We start from the raw sequence: 22,794 nt of genomic DNA, 5'->3' as shown, positions 1-22,794 counted from the left end.
TGCAGCGCTGTTCTTGTCACCGGCCCCTTCAGCCTGCTCTGTACTGGGTTCCCCAAGCGGGTCTCCCGTTTCCCAAGCACGGTCTCTTTGCCTCTTGCTTGTTCCTCCTTTATATACACCTGTAGCCATTCAACTGGCTGCAGATGTAAGCCCTTTGCCTGACCCCAATTAGCGGGACATGCCTGACCATGGTAGTATTGTTTTTGGTTATTTATATAGGGCTCTTTCCCCACTTGAGTGGCCACAGTGCGCTTTTTTCTCGGTTGGAATGCCCTTGGTGACCGTAGTCTGTGGTTTAAAATTGTAGGGAGTTTAGCTTAGGAGATGCATGTTGCCGCTTTAAGACTAGGGTGGCTGGCAAGGCTCGACTAAGCAGCCCATAAGGTCAGACACGTGGGTGCTATTGGGGGTTGGATATAAATTGCTATTGTGGAGAGTCTGTGAGGCCAGCTATACCGGGTTCCTTTCGGGCAGTGGTCGCTGTATGCTATTGGCAGAGGTGTTGAGGTACGTCGGCTGTTTGTCTGGACGGCTATATGTGAGCTAGACCGGATGTGCTTGGCCGTATACGTATTCTATCTTGCATGGATGTTGGGGAGAATTCTCAGAAATTTGCTAATTCCCTCCACCTTGGAGACCTCCAGCAACTTTGCTGGATTTTGAGGACTTTATTTTTTTAACCCGGAGAGAGGTTTATTATTTTAATGTGATTTCTGCGCTTTGTGTTTCTTTTGGTTATGGAGCCTGACAAACTCCATAGGCATCATCTTTTACATAGTGTCACACAGCACCTTCAGTGCAATGGCACAGGGAAGTCTTTCAGATTTCCCAAAGGTTTAAATACCTAAATACCTTACTACTGTTTCCAAGAACAGTAAAGTGAAATTGACTTTACTTACATTTGTAACTTTCTAGACCCAGCACACACTAGCTCACTATAGGGTGCTGGAGGGGGTTACCTAGTATCCCCTTTGTCTAGCTTCTCGTGTAACATTTTTTTGTTACCCTTTTGTCACTGAATGGCTGGTGGCAGTGGTTTCGTTTTAACTACCGTGGTGTGCATTTACCACGGGCTGCGTTTGCAGCTGCAGTAAAGCACCCAAGGGTGCCATTTTTGTCAAAATGGCTCCCGTCTTCTTTTTTCGCCGTTTCTTTGTGGAAAGGTCCTTCTTGAGATTTACTCTGCGTGCCAAACCAGGTTTGGTCCCATTGTTTGCTTTGCATTTGGTGGGATTCATGAGTGAAGCCACCTCTGGCGGCAGGGTGTCTGGGGTAGGCAGGAAGTGAGGGAGGTGCTCAAAACTCCCTGTGCTTAGTCTCCTATGAGACCCAAATGCACTCTGTGGTGATTGGCCGGCTGACTGACTGGCAAGGACAGCCACCCTGCTGGGTGACTTGACAGCTAGGCTGGAATGAATGGGAGAGAACTGAATAAAAGGCAAGGCTTTTGGCTTGGAAGGCAGAGTCGACCATTGGACGAAGGAACCGAAGAAGAACTTTAAGAGTGCGCCTGCTGCAACTCCTGGACCATTGATTTGCCGGTTGCCTGCTGCTCTGCTGAAATTCCAAATTCGTATCGACGGAAGCCCCTGCAAGGACAACTTCTCCCCTTGAGTTAGTGGGACTGATCAACTCCAAAGTAAGCCACCCGGACATCCGTCTCGGAGCTGGTTGAATTTCCACAGAGTTGCTGCTGGAAACCGTTTAGCAGGGAAAGGAAAACCAGATTGTGTGTTGCTTTTAAGTTGTCCAAGAGCTCCAGGAAGATCCTCCGGACTCCCAGGAAGCAGGACTGACCAAGCCTGAGCCCCCTCAACAGAGTGCGGGACCCCAGAAGCAAGGAATGTCTCTCAACAGCCAGGAACCGCAGTGTTGCTATTTGAGGTAGTCACGAAGAGCTGAAACACCGAGGTGCCACTTGTTGGAAAGGTTGATGGCTGCGAGTGGTGACCGTCCCATTGCAGTGCAGGAGTCCCCCCTCTTGTCCCCACGACTGAGGCCCAGGAACAGATCTGCAGAGCTGCACAGGAGCAGAAGTCATCTGCTGTACTTTTTCTTCTGTACAAAGGTATTGTTAATGTTAAAGGTCATTTGTACCGCGCACTATCACCACCGGAGTGGTCCCCTGGCGCTCTGGCGGCTCTGAAAGAGGGAGGGAGGGGTGGGTTAGTGGGTTGAGGCTGGAAAAGTGCAAGATTGTAAAGTCTTAGAGAACTTACCTCTTACTGTAGTGTTGCTTGCATATTCAACTACTCACAAGTCTAATCAACTTGTGTCCCTACATTTGATTCTTCTTTTCTTCAAAGACTTCTAAAACATTGTGCAAAGACTTTTCTACTTCCCTACCAGAAGTGCTTCATCCTATATAAGACTTTTGCCCATTGACTTTGGCTTAGCCTGTTGTACTGAACTCACTCTTCTTGGGCGCTCAAAGTATTTGCTTGCTTCGGAATATTTGTGGTCTCTTGTTCTAATGATCTTTTCCCTTTACCAACTTCTAAGAGTATTCTAAATGCAAACGGCAAGTTATTAATGTCCCCAGCACCCTAGCTATTGAAGTCACCTGAGGATGTAGCTTGTGTCTGTGGGCCATCCCAAAAGGGTCTTTACTGATTTGGAAACTAAGAGTGTACAGTATTGAAGCGTATTTGTGTTACTTTTTTTATATTGCTCCCTTTTGAAGAAGGCTTATTCTAACTGATATTAATTGTTTATTCAAGAAACCTTGATTGTAAGCGTTTATTTGAATACTTGTCTCTGTGAATCTCTGTGCAACTCCCCTACAGCTCACTTTGACCCCTCCTGAGATGGGCCTGGCTGCTCAACACGCTACCAAAAGTGTGTAGTACAGTCTTATACCAAAGTTGGGTTTCCTATACCTGTAGTTAGAGTTGTGGGTAGTGCACCCAAAGGGTACTGCATACAAACTTTGCCTAACAATGGATGCTTGGCCATGCCTGCGGCCTGTGGCCACACTAGTGGTATGAGATATACGTACCGTAAACTGCAAGATTGCTCGGCCGGAGCAATATTAGTCCAGGTCTAGAATTGGAAGTCCTATACCAATGTACTTAGGTTTTATACTGTAGCAGGTATCTGCATATATTTTACAAAGATGGAGCCTACATCTAGATTTGAGAATCCTGTATAGAGGGAGATGCGCCTACACCTAACAATGCAATTTGAGTACAAGACTACACCGCAGCTAGATTTGAGGGTCCTGTGTAGTGGGGGGAGAGGGAGGCAGGGGATAGTAAACTCAGTACTGTACAGGTAGGTTTGCTAAGTGGCTGTGCTTCCAGGGTAGAATTGCTCTACTCCCCACCCTGGCCACTCCTATGTTCAAGGCTGCTTCTCGTCCACTAACTTGATGTATTACTGTAATCCGTTGGACTTTGCAAACTTATGCCTTGTAATAGCTTTTCCTATTCTAGCCATCGGAACATGGCATCTATATATCTTGCAATGATGGTGCATAATGCGTATCTAGTATTTTTGACAATGTAATTTGTTTGACAGGTATGTGGAGAGTTCTAAAGATGTCACTGGGGATGATAACATTGAAAAGCTGAATCCCATCGCTCTAAGTTGCAACCTGAACATTGCAGCTTGTAAACTGAAGATGTCAGACTGGCGGGCAGCCATTGAAAGCTGTTATGAGGTATGTTTATTATGGGTGCACTTGTTAATGCCTTCTAAACTAGCATCTGCTTAAACTAAAAACCTGACTTCTGTGAAGTCATGGTACAGTGTTAGTTTTCCATAATGGGCAGATAGCAAGCCATGCGGTTATTGAAATGTCATTCAGGGAGGACATATTCTTGTGTTCGACCGAAGTGTAGCTTGCGTTTACTGGGGGGTGGAAATTGATGCCTGCTTTATTTTTACCAGTTTGGGGAAAAATTGACTTTCAAATCATTTTATTTTGTCTAACCTTACACTGGCTACTGTGTTAAAGCAACCACAACATGATGGATATTTTCCTTTTGTGTACGGCCCAGCTATTTCAACCTACTTGGTTTACTGGGTGTTTGCTTCTGGTTCACCATGTGCTGGGATGGCTAACCAGTCCAGTCCATGCGACTCTCGCGTACATGCAAGCTCGTTTTAAGGTACAGTAAACAGTTGTGATAGATGCACAATATTGGAGGGGTTACAACACTAGATGCAAACATTTCCAGCATGGATTCACATGCTTACGAATATTCCCTGTCGTCGGGCTGGGAATCCTCGGTGAAAGAAAAAAGTTTGTTTAGTTTCTAAACTGTCTTTCTCCTATGAACCAATCACTGGGCTCTGGGTCATACTTCCCCCAGCCACTGACTGCCCTCTACCTATCACCTCCTCTGGCAGCCATCTTCAGATTTTTACCGCACGTTTACGTGTTGGGAGTCCTTCGAGCGTTTGTGTTTTTTCTTTTTTTTTGATGGGACAACTCTATTTTCGGTCAATCGAACCCGTGTGCTCCATCTATTATGCTTCCGGTTAACAGGGACCCCTTTTTCGGCATCTTTTCCCTCGAGGGCAGAAATTGTTGTGTTCTTGGAAACCTCCACAAGTTCTTCAGGCTTACACTGTGCGGATCATGTCAGATGAGAAATACAACCATGCTTGCCTCTTCAAGCTGTGCACCAGCTGCGGTTTGCTGCGGTTTGTGGAATATGTTCACGGACACCAAGCATTCCCAGTGCCTGTATTGCCTACACCCGACGCATAAAGAAGAATGTGAGATCTGTTGTGGCTTCACCAAGCGCATGATGGATTGACCTGTTCGGTTGGCGACGTGGCTCAAGGCCAGGGCCTCTACCCCGGGTGATTTCGCAGTGGCATGCCTCTTCCGGATCCAGCCAACCTGAGTGGACTTCTTAGTCCTTGAGGGTGCACCATCCGTGGGGGCCCAACACAAGGCCAAGCACCGCAAGTCTGCTTCCGTCGGTCGCCGCTCCTGCGCCGGTCAGGGCATGTTCAGTCTGTCTGCCTTGATCTTCAGCTACCTCGGGGAAGCTGCGTGAGACGCAGGAGAAGGTGTCCGACCTGTCCAAGAAGGCCCGGGTGATCCAGGCCAAATCATCGTCCTTGATTGAGTTGGTGGTGGCCTCCCTTTCAAAAGGGCAAAAGGGGCTGACCCGGTCCAGGGTACCCCAGCAGCAGCCACAGTGGCTCTTTCTCCAAGGAGGGAGGTTTCGGCCAAGCCAGCCAAAGACTTCGGAGACGAGGATGCCGGACCTCAGGGGCGGAGAAGAACTCCAGGGAACGGACATTTCTTCGTCTGACGAGGAGGAGATACTTTCTGTACACACCATTCAGGGTGGTGACGATGGGAAAGTTGGGACGACGCCCGCTGGAGGTGACAACAGCGACACCATTGACCGGGATGACATGGGTGCTGGGCCCAGTGACCTTGTCCTCCCCCAGGTGCCTCCTAGAGACCTTTTGCAGGATATCCCCTTGACCCTCCACACGCTGGTTTCGTAGATTCAGAGGAGGATGCTGACGGCACCACCCCGGGGCAACCGCCAGCGAAGAAGAGGAGGAGACATCCAACCGTGACCTCCCTGGCCCGGACGACGACGGCAGAAGATCCTCCGTCGCCACAGCAGAGAGCTTCTCCAGCAGAGGAAGTGGGATCCTCATTCCCTGATCACTCGTGCATCAGATATTTTTCAGCTCACCCCAAAATAGGAGGGATTCCTGTATCGGCGCTGGGAGGTGAAGAGGAAGACCATCCTGTTGGTCCCGCTCCAGGACGACGTTTGGGATGAGGGGCTGGCCCTGCTGAGGAACCCCGCCTCAAAGAAATGCAGGGGGCCGGAGTCTGCACCCAAGTGTCTACGGTCTCAACCGTCGCCAGACTCGGTGGCCGCCAGGAAGAAATTGTTGAGTTAGTCTTCTTCATCCGCACCCCCGGATAACGAGGGGAAGAAATGGGATTCCATAGATAGAAAGGAAATCTACTCAGCGGCGATGGCGGCCAACACCTTAGCGATCGTGGCCAGATACAACCGGGAGGTTTGGTATAAGACGGCTGTTGGGCAAGATTGTGTGCAGTACCCTTTGAGAGACTACAGCAACCTTGTCCTCCTGGCAATAGGAACTCAAACTTTGTACACAGGTTGGTAGTGTGGCTGAGCAGCCAGGCTTATCTCAAGAGGGGTCAATGTGAGCAGTGGGGCTTTTACACAGAGATTCACAATGACAGGTATTCAAATAAACTCTTGCACTCAAGGTTTCTTGATTAAACAATGATTAATTTATTTAACAGTCAGTTATATAAGCCTTCTTCAGAAGGTGGCAAAACATGTAAAACTTCAAAATATACTTCTAAACACACTTAGTTTCTCTAATCAGGTGATACCCATTCGGGATGGCACACACTTCCCACACCCTCAGGTGATTAAATAGGACACTGTGGACATTGATGTATCACTGGTACATTTAGAGAAATGATGAGTTTGGTGCAAAAGTTAAATTGGTGAATAAAACAAAGGTTAACAAATAATTCATAAACTGGTAAGTACTCTTTGAACCCTCCAATGCAAAGTAAATGTAACCCTTTCCTGGGGGAAAGGTAAAGGCACAGAGTCAGAAGAGTCTCTCGGAGCCAGAACAGCCAATGTTAGTTGATCAAAGTCTAGGGGAGCTGAAGATCTTCTTTGCAGGTCAGTAAAAGTCTTGCACAATGTTTTCAGAAATGTTTTTAGAAAATGAAATCACTGTAGGGCCAGAGGCTTGAGGGGCAGCGTTTCAAGCAACTTTGCCAGGGCAACCAAGACCAGTCTCGACTGAGAGCTAGCAAGACTACACAACAAGAGGCAAGTCCTTAGTTTTACAGTACCTTTTGGTTTGAAGAAAACTGGATCCAGCTGGCTTCTGTTCCTGTGTAGGTCTGCAGGTCCTGTGTTCCTAGGCCTCAGTCGTGGTGACGAGAGGGAGGACGTCTAGGGACTCCTGCACTACGAATGGAAGGTTGGAGGCAGCAATGGGCAAACATCAGATCAGCTGCACTTCGCGGTTTCAGCTCCTCGTGGTTCTCGCAAACAGCACCATAGTGGTTCTCGGATACCTTAATGGACTTCTCGCATCTGGGGTCAGCACGCTGTGGAAGTGGCTCAGGCTTGGTTAGTCCTGCTTCATGGGAGTACGGAGGATTTTCCTGGAGCTCAGGTCCGACTTAAAAGCGATGCACTCGATCTGGTGTCCTCTCCCTGGAGATCGGTTCCTGCAGCAGCAATGGAAGTACAGCAAGCTCCGAGAGGATGTCCAAACAAGTTCACTTTGGGGTTGATTGCTCCCCTTGGGTTGGTGGGCCAGTCAACCGTTGCAGGGCTTCTCTAGTCGAGGAGAATTGAGAGCTTCGGCATTGCGGCAGGGCTTCACTGGGCAAACCATCGGTCCAGGAGTTGCAGCAGGTGTCTTTTCCAAGTTCTTCGGATTCCTTTGTCCAGTGGTTGACTCCGCCTTCCAAGCAAAAAGCCTTGCATGCAGGTTTCTCCATTTGCAGCCTAGCTGTCGATCACACAGCAGGGTGGCTGTCCTCAAAGGACAGCCAGCCAGCCAATCACCTTTGGGGTGCATTCCTGTAATCAAGGGGATTAAGCACTGGGGGTTTTGGCCACCTCCCACACTTCCTGCCCCTGCCAGACACGCTGGAGCCAGAGGTGGGCTTCACCAAAGAATCCCTCCAAAGACAAAACCAACAAAGGGACCAAACCTGGTTTGGCGCGCAGAGTAAATCTCAAGGACCTTTCCAACAAGCAACGGCGAAAAAAGACTGGGGTCATATTGACAAAATGGGCACCCATCGGTGTCCTCCTGCAGCTGCAATTGCAGCCCATGGTAAAAACACAATGGTAGGAAAAAGTAAACCACTGCCACCAGCCATTAATTGTAGAAAGGGTAACATACAAATGTTACACGAGAAACTAGACAAAGGGGATACTAAGTAAACCCCTCCAGCACCCTATGGTAAGATAGTGTGTGCTGGATCTAAAAAGTTATAAAATGTAAGTAGTCAATTTCACTTCACTGCTCTTGGAAACAGTAGTTTCACCAAGAGAAGCTATTTAAACCGCTGGGAAATCTAAGACTTCCCCTTTGTCACTGTATTGAAGGTGCTGCGTGTCACAATGTAAAGATACCTATGGCGTTTGTCAGACTCCAAAGTCAAAAGAAAGAGTCCAAATCATAGAAAAATACATGAGAGTGGGGGAAAAATGTCTCTGTCTTCAGGTTAGAAATTCAAAGTCCTAAAGTCAAGCAAAAAGAGCTGGGGGTCTGTAAGGTAGAAGGTAATTAGTTAATTTCTGAGAATTCTACCTAAGGCTCTTCCTCAGATGGGGCAGACCCCAGATAGATTTGTTTGCGACGAATTCCAAATGCTAGAGATTCGCCAGCCGAGGAGCATGAGGGACATGTTTTCCTTCCCGTGCGACAGCCTGTTCCTGTACGCTTTTCCTCTCCTGCTGCGAGTCATCAAACAACTCCAACTGTGCCGATGCAGGATGAACCTCGTCGCTCTGACGTGGCAGAGGTAGATTTGGTATCGGATCTTCTCAGCCTGTCCGTTGCCCCCGGTCAAGCTGCTGATGGTCGTGGATCTGCTCACCAGAGAAGGAGGCGCAATCCTACATCACGACCCAGGGTCTCTGAACCTGAAGGCTTGGCTCCGGGCCAGAGCGTTGTTGACTTTTTTTTTTTTTAAAACTTTTTTATTGTTTTATTAACAAAGAGAAACATATAAGGTTCAACAATGAAATAAACCCCCACATCCCCCCAACCTCCCGTCACAGCCCCCATAGTCCTTCCCTTTAACCGTTTCCCAATCACTTTTTTAGTTAAAGATGTCCAACAGTTTAAGTCTCTGGAGGCACCATTGTTCCCTGAATTCCCCTTTCAAGTATTCCAGGGTTTCCCTCCAATCCGCATAAAAGGCTTCCAGTTTGCTGTCTGCTGCATACGTTGCCCATTCCAAGGAGACGATATCCCACATTTTCCTTAGCCATTCCTGCTCTGTGGGGGTCATGGGGCCTTTCCACTTCTGCGCAATGAGGGACATAGCAGCCAATGTAAATATTACTTTCGCCTTGGTACACCCCCTCCTTTCCACTTCATTTTCTCGCCCGCCTAACCCCAATAAAATCTCCTGAGGTTCCTGGTGCCTCCCACCCCACCCCCCCCAGAGCCTGGGCGAGCGCGCTCATGATTACGCTCCAGAAAGGTCGTATGACGGAGCAATCCCACCATATGTGCTTGGCCGTGCCTATTTCCCCGCAACCCCTCCAGCACTCCCCTGAGGTAGCCGGATACATAGCGTGAAGTCGGGCGGGAGTGTAGTGCCACCCGTACAGATATTTGTACCAGCCTTCCCGCAACTGGATCGCTTTTGCAACCTTAGGAATCTTTCACCACAGCCTCTCCCAGTCCCTCAGCTCCATTCGAACCCCAGCGTACCGCCCCCAGACCTCCATGTAGGCCCAACTGACACTCGAGCTGGATCTCTCCAACTGTTTGTACAAATCTGATCCCTCGTGGGTTATGAACCTTTCAAAGTGGGTTAAATCTCTAGTTGCGGCTCTCCGAACCTCCGCACACATAACCCAATGCCTGATTTGGAAATACCGGTGCCTCTACCGCTCCCCCAGGCCAAACTCCCGTTTGCATTCCTCGCATGTTTTCACCGCCTCCCCGGTGAACATGTCCCTCAAGGTTCTACACCCCACCCCCCACCCTGCTCCCATGAAAGAAACAACCCCCTCTCCAGTCCCAGTGAAAAGTCCCCATTATTAAAGAGAGGGGTAAAAGTTGAAGGGAAGGATGTAATCCGCACAATCCCAACTGTCAACCATGCTTTTAGTGATGGCACTCAAATAGAGGTGGGCCGGTCTCAGCCTGCGTGGGAGCCACAAGACCTCGCCTAGGTGGTGTCGGGCAACTGCCCTATCCATCTTCACCCAGTGCTTCAGGTAATCCTTCGAGAACCACTCCTTGATTACCCTAAGCTGTGCCGCTTCATGATAGCGGTGAAAGTCGGGGAATGCCAAGCCCCCCCCCCCCCCCTTCCCTAGATGCCGTAAGTAACTGCCTAGATATACGCGATCTCTTCCCACCCCAAATGAATTCCCTGGTCACCCGGTCCAGCCTCCTGAAGAAACTCTCAGGAACCCTCAAGGTAAAGTACTCGAGGGAGGATCACCATTCTAAGGACTGCTCCCCTGCCCAACCAGGAGATTGGCAGGGCTCCCCACTTCCGTAAGTCTTTTTTAATTGCTAGGAGAATCGGCTCGTAGTTTGCCCCGTACCACCCCGCCAACGAGGGGTTTATCTTTACTCCCAGATACCACAACCCAGACGGGCTCCACTTGAACGGGGACATCTCCCTCGCCTCCTGTACCCCCAGAGACAAATTCAATAATTCCGACTTTTGGAAGTTAACCCGCAAGCCTGAGATTTCGCCAAAGGTGGTTAGTAAGGCTATGCATGCTTGGAGGGACCCCTTTGGGTTAGTTGGTGGGAGCAACATATCGTCGGCGAAGGCCGCTACTTTGTGTTGATTCCCTCCGACAGGAATACCCCTGATGTCTTCTGCCTGGCGGAGTGCCAAAAGGAGAGGCTCCAGATAGAATAGCGTAAAGTAACAGGGAGAGGGGGCCCCCCTGCTTTGTCCCCCGCTGGAGCCTAAAAGACTGGGACACCTCCCCGTTAACCAGTATGCGTGACGTGGGGTTCTTATAATTCGCGGAAACCAGGTTCATGAAACCCTCCCCCAGACCCATCATGCCCATCACCCGGAATAAGAACGACCACTCCACCCAGTCAAACGCCTTTTCGGCGTCAAGTGCTAAAAGGATCGCCGGAGTGGCCGTCTTACGTGCTTTCTCCACCAGGTGGGCGACCCTCCTTATGTTGTCGGCAGTTTGCCGTCCCAACACAAAGTCCGACTGGTCTTGATGAATGAGCGTGGGTAGGTGTTTTTCCAGACGCCTTGCCAGAATCTTCGTGAAGATTTTTGCCTCTGTGTTGATGAGGGCGATACGACAGTAGGAGGTGCATTCCTCCGGGTCTTTCCCTGCCTTATGAATGAGAATAATTTTAGATTCTTCCATCGTCGGGGTAATTCCGCTTTCGGCTCCGAATGAATTATATAGCTGTGTTAAATGTGGGACCAAGAGATGGGAGAATGCCTTGTAGAAGGAAGCGGGATACCCGTCGGGCCTGGGAGCCTTGTTAAGGGGAAGGGATGCTATTGTCGCCCTCACCGCGTCCTCCGTAATGGGACGGCCCAGCTCCTCACCCTCCTCTCCGGACAGTTGCGGAAGAGGTAAATCCCTTAGGAACTCTTCCTGCGGGAGTGGGGCCGGCTGCTGGGAGGAGTAAAGGGTTTCGTAGAACTCCACCAACCTCCCCTTTATTTCGTCAGCTCGGGTCAGGCTCCTAGCCCCCTGGTCTTTAATGGCCTGAATTACTTTCTGTTCCCTCTGACCCCTCAGGAGGCGAGCTAGCAGTGAGCCTGCCTTCTTGGCCTTAGCATAGAATTTTTTGTCGGACCCTCAACATGGCTTCTTCTGCCTCATTAGTTCTTAGGATCCCGAGCTGACCCTCCGCGAGCCTGTATTCCCTGTATATGTTCCTTGTGGGGGTTTCCCGCATCCGGGATCTAGCAGCCTCAACCTCCCTCTCGAGCTGAGCCTCCAGGCCCCTAAACGCTTTATTTCTCTCCGCCTTTAATGCAATGAGCCCCCCCCCCCCAGAGTAGCCTTAAAGGCGTCCCATCTTGTGCTCAAACTCGTATCCATGCAGGTGTTCCTTACCAAAAACTCTTGAATCCTGCCCTCCAGCTCCCCACGTATCACAGGGTCCCTCAGAAGCTCCCCTGGGAATTTCCAGCCCCACACCCCCGGCCTTCGCCTTCCAAGCCTCAGTCATTTGCACAACCTTGTGGTCGGCTATTCCCAGCGGGCCCACCTCCACCGCCCCCACCTCTCCGAGTAGACTAGGAGAAACCCAAATATAATCAATACGGGACAGGGTCCTGTGAACCTCCGAGAGGAAAGTAAAACCTTCCTCGTCTTCCCGTAACACCCGCCAGACGTCCCGCAAGCCGGCCTCTTCCCACCTATCCCTCAATAGAGCAGAGGCTACTACGCCCCCCCCCCCTTCCCCTTCCAAGACAGGAGCGGTCCCGACTTCTGTCCCAAGCCAAATTAAAATCCCCCATCAGAACCACTTGACCCCTCGCGAACTTCTCCAGGGTGCTCAAGGTATCCCGCAGGAACTGATCCTGGCCCACATTGGGGGCATACACTGACGCAATAGTGTAGCATGGCCCCAGTATTGTCCCCCTCGCCATAATATATCTTCCGTTACTATCTCTGAGGATCTCTTGTAGCCTAAAATCGACTGGACCAGACGCAAACCATATCTGCGGGAACCCCTTCAGGCGTAGCCGGCCCTGATCTTGCTGCCTCAAGTGGGTTTCCTGTAAGGCCAGCACGTCCGGCTTGTGGGATCTAGTGAATTGCTCCAACTTCGTACGCTTGAGGGGGGAGTTAAGCCCCCTCACATTGTGTTAGCCACAGGAAAGCAGTGTTTGAACAAGTGGCGCCCCCTTCAACCGCCCCCGGCCTCCATCCTCCCCTCCTTCCTGATCTGGGTCTCGGGCTCCCTCCTCCCCCCTCGGTCCCCCACCCACTATCCACTCGAGTTACCCTCCCCGGTGTCTGCTGTGACCACCCCCGTACTGCCCCCTCCCTACTGACCCCACGATCCCCCCGCCCCCCCCACAAGAATTTGGAACGAGAAACTGCCTCAGATGAACCCCCAAACACCCTGTGGAAGGTGCCGCGCGCCTGCTAACCCGTACGAAAGCCGCAGAGCAATACCTCCCGACACTCGGTCCCCCTCGTGTCAACTCCAGCTCTCCCTCGCAGAGGGCCCCTCCCCGTACGGGTATACTGCTGGCTCAATCCCGCTGGTGGGTTCCCCTCGCCCCCCCCCCCCCCTGGATCTGTAAACAGCCTATACCCCACCACCTCCGATTTAAGAACTTTCCCGGTTCAATGCAGCAATGTTATCCCAACCCAGATGCTGCTCCCTCCTCCTCCCCTCGTGCACCCATCCCCCCCTCTCCTGCGGACCCCTCTGTCCCACTCTCTTGTTTTTTCGCCAGCTGTGGACCATGACCACGGTCTGCTACTTTTGCCAAGGGCCGAGGCTCTCGGCTGGGCGCCCCCCCTCCATCCTCAAGGTCCACGTGAATGATATTGGCCGCCTCCTGCAGAGTAGTAGCCCTCCTTTTGGACTCCCTCCCACTCGAACACAAGCCCAAATGGAAAGGTCCACCTGTACTTAATGCCTCCTTCTAGTGAGCTCTCTGCGGGCTGGACCCATATTCCTCCTCTTCACTAGGGTGCTGTATGCCAAATCCTGAAACAGGGCGATCTCCTGGCCCTTGTAGCGCACTGGCTCTTGGAGCCTCGTGGTGCTCAGGACCGCCTCCTTTTGGGCGTACTGCGCGAACGCGGCCAGGACATCTCGAGGCCTAGCATTGGGTCCGCGGGAGAGTCAGCCCACTCTATGTACCCTGTCCAGCTTGATCGGTTGGTGGTCCCCCTCACCCAAAAGTCCCATGAAAAGTCTCCATTTCTCCCTTTAGGTCCTTTATCTCCTACCGATTCCAGCAGGAGCTTCACCCTGATATTGACCCTCCTTGATCTATTTTCAAGATCCTCCACTTGGGCTTCTAAGTTGCGCGTCGCCAGGTCCAGCCGATCAATAGCTTCCCCGTTGGCTGTCGAATCCTTTTCCACCTCCTGCACGCCCCTTTCCAGCAGGTCTGTTCTCTCCACTAGCTGAGCCATGTCCTGTTTTAACTCTCCCAGCGCGACATTCAAGTCAGCTCTCATTAACTGAAACTGATCCTGAAATGTTTTAGGTAGGGTTTCACCTAGAGCCTGCATCTCCCCTCTAAGGTCCTGTCGTGTCAGAAGCTCCTGGTCCCCCGCCCCCTCCCTGGCCGGCTGCTTCTTGTGTTGTCCATTATTGTCCCCTCTGTTATTTCTAGTGTCCATCGTCGACCACATGGAAGGGAGGGTAGCCGTGGGGTCTCCCATGCGCTGGCCGGACCGCGTTGCTTTGCCCTTAGCCCTGGAGGGCATCGGGATCCTGGTGTCCTCCGTGTCCTTGGGCCCAACAAGACCGGGCCGGATATGTCCAACAGCTCCCTGATGCCTCTCGGCCCCCTCCAGAGCCCTTCACTGCTGGACACCGGGGGGGGGGGATGACGCCACCCCTGCTCCTACCAGAGTCACCCCCCCCGTCCCTCAGCATCCAGGGGACTAGCTCCAAGGGAGGGCTCCCGCTCCCGCTCAGGTCCAGAGGCCGGCTCCTCCAGCTCCAGGGGCTGAGCCTCAGCCCTTCCTCCTTCCTCGAGCAGGCACCGCTATCCCTTCCTCGCTCCCCGGGCCAAGGGAGAGCCGCGCCGTAGAGAAGCGAGGAGGAGAAAAAAAAAGAAAAAAAAATGTCCTTGTCGCCCTGGCCCGCCCACACCAGGTGGCAGGGCCCGGTGGGCCAGCAGGGAGAAAACCACTCCTCACCTCTTCTGGTGGTTGCCTCAGGCGCAGCCGCTCCGGCACCCCCGCTCCCTGCTCTCTGGATGCTGGGGATCAGTACCTCTTCCGCTGGTGGGGTGTCCGGGCCCCGGGTGGTGCCTATCCAGAGGGATTCTCGGGTCTCCCCTCTGCGGGCTGCGTCGGACTCCGCGGGGCTCCAGGCCGCCCGCGCTGCCACAGCCGCCACAACGCTCCGTGCCGGCAATCTTCCCCTGCTGAACGAGCAGAGGGAGCTTGTTGCCGCGGATCGGCAGCCCTCTCCTACCGCGGCTGAATGGGCAGCCGGCGCCGCGCTCAGGCTGGGGTTGCGGCGCCCAGAATTGTCCGCTGCCTGGCCCCCACATCTTCCGCTGCTGCCTTGTGCCCCCGGGGGGTGGTGGGTCCCAAACACAGGCCTCGGGGTACGGGAGCAGCCGTCGGCACGTCTAGTCGTTGCCGGTGGCCATCTTGGAATAGCCGCGTTGTTGACTCTTGAGTGCTATGGGCACCAGTGGAAATGTTTCGTAACGTGGTGTCGGACACAGAAGGACAACCCTCCGAGGGTCACATCCCCGCAGATTCTTCTATACTTGTTGTCCTTGACCAAGGCAGGGATGGCACACGCCTCTATCAAAGTGCATCTGGCGACGACCTACCACTACACCAGGTCTCCGGAATGGTCTTCTTTTTGTCCCATCGTCTCGTCAAGGAGTTCCTCAAAGGTCTGTTTTGATGGTTCCCGCCGGTAAAGGCGGCTGCCCCGGCGTGGGAACTCAACGTGGTGCTGACAAGGCTCATGGGGGCTCCCTTCGAGCCTATGCATCAGGCCCCTCAAGTTCCTCCCATGGAAGATGGCTTTCCTCGTGGCCATCATCTCTACCAGGAGGGTAGGTGAGATCCAGGCCCTTTCCTGCAAACAGCCTCATCTGACTTTTCACGACATCACGGGGGTGTTGCGGACGCACCCCTCCTTCATGCCAAAGGTTCCATTGCAATTCCACCGCAACAAGCCTTTGGTGTTACCTGTGTTCTTTCTGAAACCTTCGTCGCCGGCTGAAAGGACATGGCACTTGCTGGATGTGGCTTGTGCTGTGAAGTTCGATGTGGCACACACACTAAGTTTCAGGAAGCCGTCTCAACTGTTCGTGAACTTTGGTTCTGTGAACAATGGGAAGGCCTTGTCCAAGGCTTCCATCTCCAGGTGGCTGTCCGGCTGTATCACACACTGTCATCGGTTGGCAAATCGATCGCTGCGACGACTGCGTTCCTGTTTGGTGTGCCCCCTGCTGGACATCGCGGAGGTCCACGCACACCTTCACAAGAGTCTATTGCGTCAACAGGGAATCCAGAGAACTGTCCAGGGTTGGCCAAGCAATGCTATGCATCCTGTTTGCTTGAAGGTGAGCCTATTCCGTAGGTAAGAGTAATTGCTTCTGTTGAGCCTTGCCACCTCCCGTGGTTGTGTAATGGTGTACTGCTATGTATTTATTCATGAGCATGTGAATCCATGCCAGACCCATGCTGGAGAAGGAACAAGTTACTTACCTGTACCCTTCAGCCGTCCTCTCTGCAGATCTTCGTGGTCATATTGCCACTTTACATGCTTAACAAATCTGAAGATGACTGCCAGAGGAGGGGCTTAGGGTGAGGGCAGTCATTGGCTGGGGCAGTATGATCCAGAGCTCCGTGATTGGTTTAGAGGAGAAAGACAGTTTGTAAGTGAAAGTTTTTTTCTTTTACCAAGTTTTCCTGGCCTGACTGGGAATATTCATGAGCATGTGAATCCATGCCAGACCCATGCTGGAGAACAATAGTTACAGGTAAGTAACTTGTTCCTTTCCCCCCCCATTCATGCACAGCCTAGGCTGTCAAACAGCAGGGTGGCTGTCCTAGAAGGACAGCCAACCAATCAGGACTGGTTGCATTCATGCACTGCTAGAGACAAGGCGGGGGGGGGGGGGTTTTGGGAACCTCCCTCACATCCTGCCTTTCCAGATACACTGTAGCCAGAGGCGGGTTTCAGGGCTGAAGCCTGCCAAAGGCAAAACCAACAAAGGGCTCAAACCTGGCTCAACGTGCAGAGTTAAACCCAAGAAAGACCTCATAAACAGAAAATGGCAAAAAAAGACGACCGGGGCCATTTTGACAAAATGATAATCCGTGGGTGCTATGCTGCAGCGGAGGATTCAGCCTGCCTTAGAAAAGCCCAATGGTAGGAAATTTAAACCACTACCACCAGCCGTTTAAAGTAGTGAGGGTAACAATTATTTTTTCATGAGAATGTAGGATAAGGGGCTACTAGGTAACACACCACTCCGTTATCATATGTCATTTATAACGCGCTTAATACCCAGCAGTTACTAAGCGCGGACCCAGGGATCGAACCTGCTTTGCTCCATGTTGTCTTGCTTCTAAGGCGAGCACATTGCCCCTGAGCTATCCTCGTAGCTCGAGGTCCCAGGGTATTGGGGTATTGCAGCCTAACAAGGTCGCAGAAGGACATGGGATGGCTCAAAATGCAGGTCTTCCTGGGTCAGGGTCATCCTTTTCAGGATCCCCAGGTTGATTGTAAGGGAGGTTTACAGCAGTCTCTGGTTACACAACGGGCTCTCTGGTCGCTGGAAATCGCTACGGCTGTAGTTTCTTCATCTTCCTCTTTGGATTCAGCTCTAGTGGTCGACTTGTCAGCTGCTTCCAGGTTTGGAGTACTTAACAGGAACTACAGCATAACTATTACAATCTAAGTGTTTCAAGGCGCGACGAGGCAAGGGGGGGGGGGGGGAAACACAGGGAGGACCAACAACGATCCTACTAGGCCAAGTGTCATTCAGATCGCGCAAGTGCATGGGAAGGCAGGGGAAGGGTGAGGGGAAGGTGCAGTTACATTGGGGGGGGGGGGGGAGTGGAATAAATAAGAAAATAAATGGCCAGCTGGTGGCAAGTGCTAGGAAGTGCAGACAAAAGTGCTGGTAGGGGACTGTAGGGATACAGAACAACGGTCCCCAGGTGCAGGGGTAGCCAGGGAGGCAGTGCAAGTGGGCAAATAACAGAGCCTGGGCCAGAGATCAGAAAGGGTGGCCAGGTAACCTGAGCAGTTTCAGTCAGGAAATCGGCAGGGGAGAGAAAGCAGAGGCAAAGAGGAAGGTTTTGAGGTTCTTCCAGAACCGGAGATGTTCTCCTAGAGTTTCAGGGAGGCAGGAAGGCTGTTCCAGAGAGAGACCCCAGCCGAAGAGAGTAATCTGCCACCAACTTGTTGTTTCGAGAAGCGACTGACACTGAGGGAGGTGGAGGTGGATGAGCGAAGAGCTCGAGAAGGAAGATATTTAGGAAGAGAGTTGAAGGTATTTCGGCCCCAGAACCCAGAAGGCCTTGTGTACAATGCAGAGGGTTTTGAACTTAATCCTCGCAGCCAATGGGAGCCAGTGCAGGGATTTCAGTCCTGGAGAGATACGATCCCTAGGCTTAAGGCCAAGGACAAGTCTTGCAGTCCTGGTCTGGATAAGTTGCAGAGGGCGTGGGTGTGCCGATGAGTAGAATCTCAGTCTTACTGGCATTAAGGCAGAGGTCGTTGGCGGCACACCACTCCTGGATGGCAGACAGTCAGAGATGAGGGAAGGAGAGGAGGCGGCCAAGGGTAGCCTGAAAATGAGCTGGGTATCGTCCGTATAGCACTGAAAGTTGGGACGGATAGTGGCGATGCGGTGGGCAAGGAGTGCCAGGTATGGAGCAAGTTACTTACCTGTAACTGTTGTTCTCCAGCATGGGTCTGGCATGGATTCACATGCTCATGAATATTCCCCCGTCAGGCTGGGAATCCTCGGTATAGAAAAAAATCAGTATCAGTTCGTTTCTGATCTTTCTTAGTAGTAACCAATCACTGGTCTCTGGGTCATACTGCCCCCAGCCAATGACTGCCTTCTCCCTAAGCCCCGCCTCTGGCAGCCATCCTCAGATTTGGTAGCACATAAAGTGGCAGCATGACCGAAGAGCCACAGAGGGGTAGGCGGGAGGGTTCGCATGTGAATTCATGCCAGACCCATGCTGGAGAACAACAGTTACAGGTAAGTAACTTGTTCCTTCTACAGCATGGGGTCTGGCATGGATTCACATGCTCATGAATAAGAGAATACATAGCATTAACACACATGCACAACCACGGGAGGTGGCAACAGGCTCAACATTAAGCAATACAACAACTCAACATTAAGCATCTCTTACCTCCTCACCAGGCTCACCTTAAGCGAACAGGTTGCGCAGCACTGCTTGGCCGACCCTGGACTCCTTCCTGGAGACCCGATCGACGCAGTAGAATCTTGTGAAGGTGTGCTTCGACCTCCACGTCGCAGCCCTGCAGATGTTCAGCAGGGGCACACCAGACAGGAACGCCGCGGTAGCAGCGATCGCTCTGGTCGAATGGGCTCTCGGACGGCCGGGCAGCAGTCAGTTTGCCAACCGGTGACAGTGCATGATGCAGCCGGAGAGCCATCTGGAAATGGAAGTCTTCGAGAGAGCCTTCCCTTGATACACAGTCCCAAAGTTCACAAACAGCTGTGATATCTTCCGAAAACTTTGTGCGGTCCACGTAGACCTTCAGCGCTCTAGCTACGTCCAGCGAGTGCAGAGTCCTCTCGGCCGGCGTCGAAGGCGACGGGAAGAAAACTGGCAACACCAAGGGCTCGTTGAGGTGGAAGTCCGACGGCACCTTGGGCATGAAGGAGGGGTGCGTCCTCAGCACCACCCTCGTGTTATGAAAAGTCAAGTATGGAGGCTTGCAAGATAGGGCCTGGATCTCTCCCACTCGTCGTGCGGAGGTGATGGCGACGAGAAACGCTGTCTTCCACGACAGAAACTTCAACGCTGCCGAATGCATAGGCTCAAATGGGGGCCCCATGAGCCTGGTCAGCACCACGGTGAGCACCCACGCCGGGGCAGGGGCCTTCAGCGGCGGGAATGATCGGAACAATCCTTTCAAAAATTCCTTCACCAGTCGATGAGACCACAAGGACGCCCGTCCCGTAGTTCTGGTGTATCGTGAGATGGCGGCCAGATGTATCTTGATGGAAGCGTGAGCTAGTCCAGCCTTGGCCAATGACAGTAGGTACGGCAATACTTGTGGAGGCCGTAATCCGCAGAGGGTTAATCTTCTGTGCACGGCACCAGACAGAGAACCTCTTCCATTTATGTCCGTAGCACTTGAAAGTTGAGGACGCCCTGGCCTTTGCAAGAACCTCTCTGCAGTCGGCCGGGATGTCCTACCCTCCAAACTATAGTGCTGCAGGAGCCAGGCCTGCAAGTTCAGCGACTCTGGGTTGTGGTGAAGAATGGCGCCTCCTTCTCTGGAGAGGTCGTCTGCATACCGTCGGCAGCTTGACTGGTGTGGACGTTGACAAGTCCAGAAGGTCCGGGAACCAGATCTGTCTCGGCCACTCCGGTGCGACGAGGATCATCCTGCACCGGGACCTCTTGAGCTGGTTGATGAGTCGGAGCAGCAACGGCAGCGGAGGGAACGCATAAAGAAATAGGCCGTCCCAGGGGAACCAGAAAGCATCGCCCATGCTCCTCGGCTGGGGGAACCTGCTGGCGAACCTCCGGCACTTGGAATTTGTCGCCGTCGCGAAGAGATCGATTTGGGGTTCGCCCCATCGTCAGAAGAGACGATCCACTTGATCCTGGCGTAGTTGCCACTCGTGGCACGAGCGCAGCTCTCAGCTGAGTGAGTCGGCGATCGTGTTTTTTATTCCTGCCAGATGAAGAGGCACCAGAAACATCCCTTGGGCGACGGCCCAATGCCACAGATCCTGGGCTTCCTTGGATAGGGCCGGGGATCTGGTTCCACCCTGCTTCTGAATGTAGAACATCTTGGTGGTGTTGTCGGTGAAGATCCTCACCACCTTTCCCTTGGGGGACGGAAGAAAAGACCTGAGGGCCCAGAACACTGCGCGGAGCTCCCAGATGTTGTTGTGGAGAGACTTCTCCTCCGGGAGCCAAAGGCCTCTCGCGTGAAGATCTCCAGAGTGCGCTCCCCAACCTTCCAGGGAGGCGTCCGTCGTCACTGTCACCTGGTGAGCTGGGGTCTGAAAGTCCGTGCCTGCCGACAGATGAGAGCGGGTACCCCACCACCAGATCGCCTGACGGAACGTCTCGTTGAGAGGGATCCTGTCCTCGAAGCTGCCCGTCGACTGGACCCAGTGGGCGTCGAGGAACTCTTGTAAGGGGCACATCCGAAGCCTGCAAAGGCGCACCAGATAAATGCAGGAGGACATCATCCCGAGGAGGGACTTGATCTTACCCTGGCCATGTCCGTGGCCAGCAGACGCTGCACCTTGCCCAGAATGGTCCTGGTCCTTTCCTCCGACGGCGAGGCCAGCCGCGCCACTGTGTCAAGCTTGGCTCCCAGAAACGGGGCGACTTGCGACGGAACCAGGTGGGATTTTGGAAAGTTGATGGAGAATCCCAGGTCCGTGAGCAGCTGGATGGTCTTCGCAGTGTGCTCCACGGCGAGCTCCCCTGTCCTTGCTCGGATGAGCCAGTCATCCAGGTAGGGGTAGACGTGGATCCCCTGTAGGCGCACCCGCGCCGCCACCGGTGCGAGGCACTTGGTGAACACCCTGGGTGCCGACTTCAATCCGAACGGGAGGGCCTTGAACTGGTAGTGCTGCCCTTGGACCACGAACCTGAGGAACTTTCGGTGTCTTTTTAGAATGGGGATGTGGAAGTACGCATCCGCCAAGTCCAATGACAACAGGAAATCGCCCTCCTCCAGCTGTCCCAGCACGTGCTGGAGGGTGACCATCCGGAACTTCTGTGCCTTGATGTACTTGTTCAGTCGTCGCAGGTCCAGGATGGGGTGCCATCCTCCTGTCTTCTTTTTTACGAGGAAGTACCTTGAGTAAACTCCGGAGCCCCGAAGCCTCTTTGGGACGAGCTCGATGGCACCCTTCTTGAGCATCGCCCTTACTTCCAACAGTAGTTGAGGGACGCGATTTTCCTTCCTGGCCACGGGTGGAACGCAAGGGCACTTCTGAAACTCGAGGGCGTGCCCTTGGGCCAGGGCGTCCAGCACCCAACGGTCGGTGGAGATGGACTCCCACACGCTGACGAATCTCGCCAGCCGGCCTCCCACCGGGGTGCTTCGGCGGGGGCCCGACCCCAGTCGGTTCAATCTTGTTTGGAGGCCGCCTTGCCTCCTTGACCTCCCTGTCGACGACGACGGGCACCGCCTGACTTGCCGCGTCCCCTGTAGGCTTCCTGGGACGGAGATCTTGCCGCTTGGCGGTACGCGGAGGAGCCACTGCCGGATCCCTTGGAGGCACCTTGTCTGCCTCCGGAGCTCCGGAAGGACGGCCATCATTGTTGGAGCACTCCCAGTGCCTGGGCAGTCTCCATGTTTGTCTTGATGGCCTGAAGGGACTCATCAACCGCCTTCCCAAACAGGTTGTTCCCGTTGAAGGGCATGTCCAAAACCTTGGTTTGTACGTCCTGGCGGAAATCCGTCGCCTTGAGCCATCCTCGTCGTCTCAGGCAAACGCCGTTGCCCAACTGACGGAAACCGGTGTCGGCGATGTCCGTTGCCACCGTGATGACGTGGTCTGAAGCAATCTCACCTTCCTGTAGGATTTCAAGGGCCTCAGCCCTTTTGGCATCCGGAAGAAAGTCAAACAGAGGGGCGATTTTGAACCACAATTCCCTGTCATAGCGGGCTACGATAGCCAGGGCATTGGCCGCCTTGATAGTCGTCGCTGCGGATGAGATGATCCGTCGTCCCATCGTGTCCAGCTTCCTGCCCTCGCCGTCCGGCAGGAAAGTTGATGTCGAGGCCGATGCCTCCCCAGCTTTCTTTTTTGCTGCCGCCGAGACAACCGAATCCGGGGTAGTTTGAGCCCGAAGGCACAAGGTGGCAGTCGGAGACCCGGCACTTCTTCTCGTACCGGTCCCTCTTTGCCGGCGCCGTGGCAGGGTTCTTGAGGAGGGCGAGCCCCTCATCCCAGATGTCATCAAGAAGTGGTACGGCGAGGACCGTCTTCCTTTTAGCCTTGCGCGGTTGGTAAAGGAACCCTTCCTTCTTCTCGTCTGGGCAGAGCTGGAAGAGCTTGGATGCCCTGGAAATCATGGCATGAAAGGATCCAATCTCGTCGGGCGGGGACGCCCGAGCAGGGGGTGACGGGGGACACGTCCCGTCGTCGCCTCCGTCATCTGTACCTGTCGTAGC

General features: G+C 53.1%; 1 protein-coding gene across 1 annotated transcript in view; it reads left to right on the top strand.

Annotated features, from left to right (window-relative positions):
* Positions 1-22,794, top strand: part of PPID (peptidylprolyl isomerase D) — a 149,440-nt gene that overhangs the window by 88,630 nt on the left and 38,016 nt on the right. Inside the window, exon 7 of the mRNA XM_069631340.1 lies at positions 3,520-3,661. Coding sequence (XP_069487441.1) covers positions 3,520-3,661 — 142 coding nt within the window. The remainder of the gene's footprint in view (positions 1-3,519; positions 3,662-22,794) is intronic.

This window comes from Ambystoma mexicanum, chromosome 6q (assembly GCF_040938575.1).
Source record: "Ambystoma mexicanum isolate Mex_15411 chromosome 6q, UKY_AmexF1_1, whole genome shotgun sequence".
In the NCBI taxonomy this organism is placed as follows: domain Eukaryota; kingdom Metazoa; phylum Chordata; class Amphibia; order Caudata; family Ambystomatidae; genus Ambystoma; species Ambystoma mexicanum.
The sequence above is the reverse complement of the archived record's forward strand: the minus strand, read 5'-3'. Positions and strand labels throughout refer to the sequence as shown.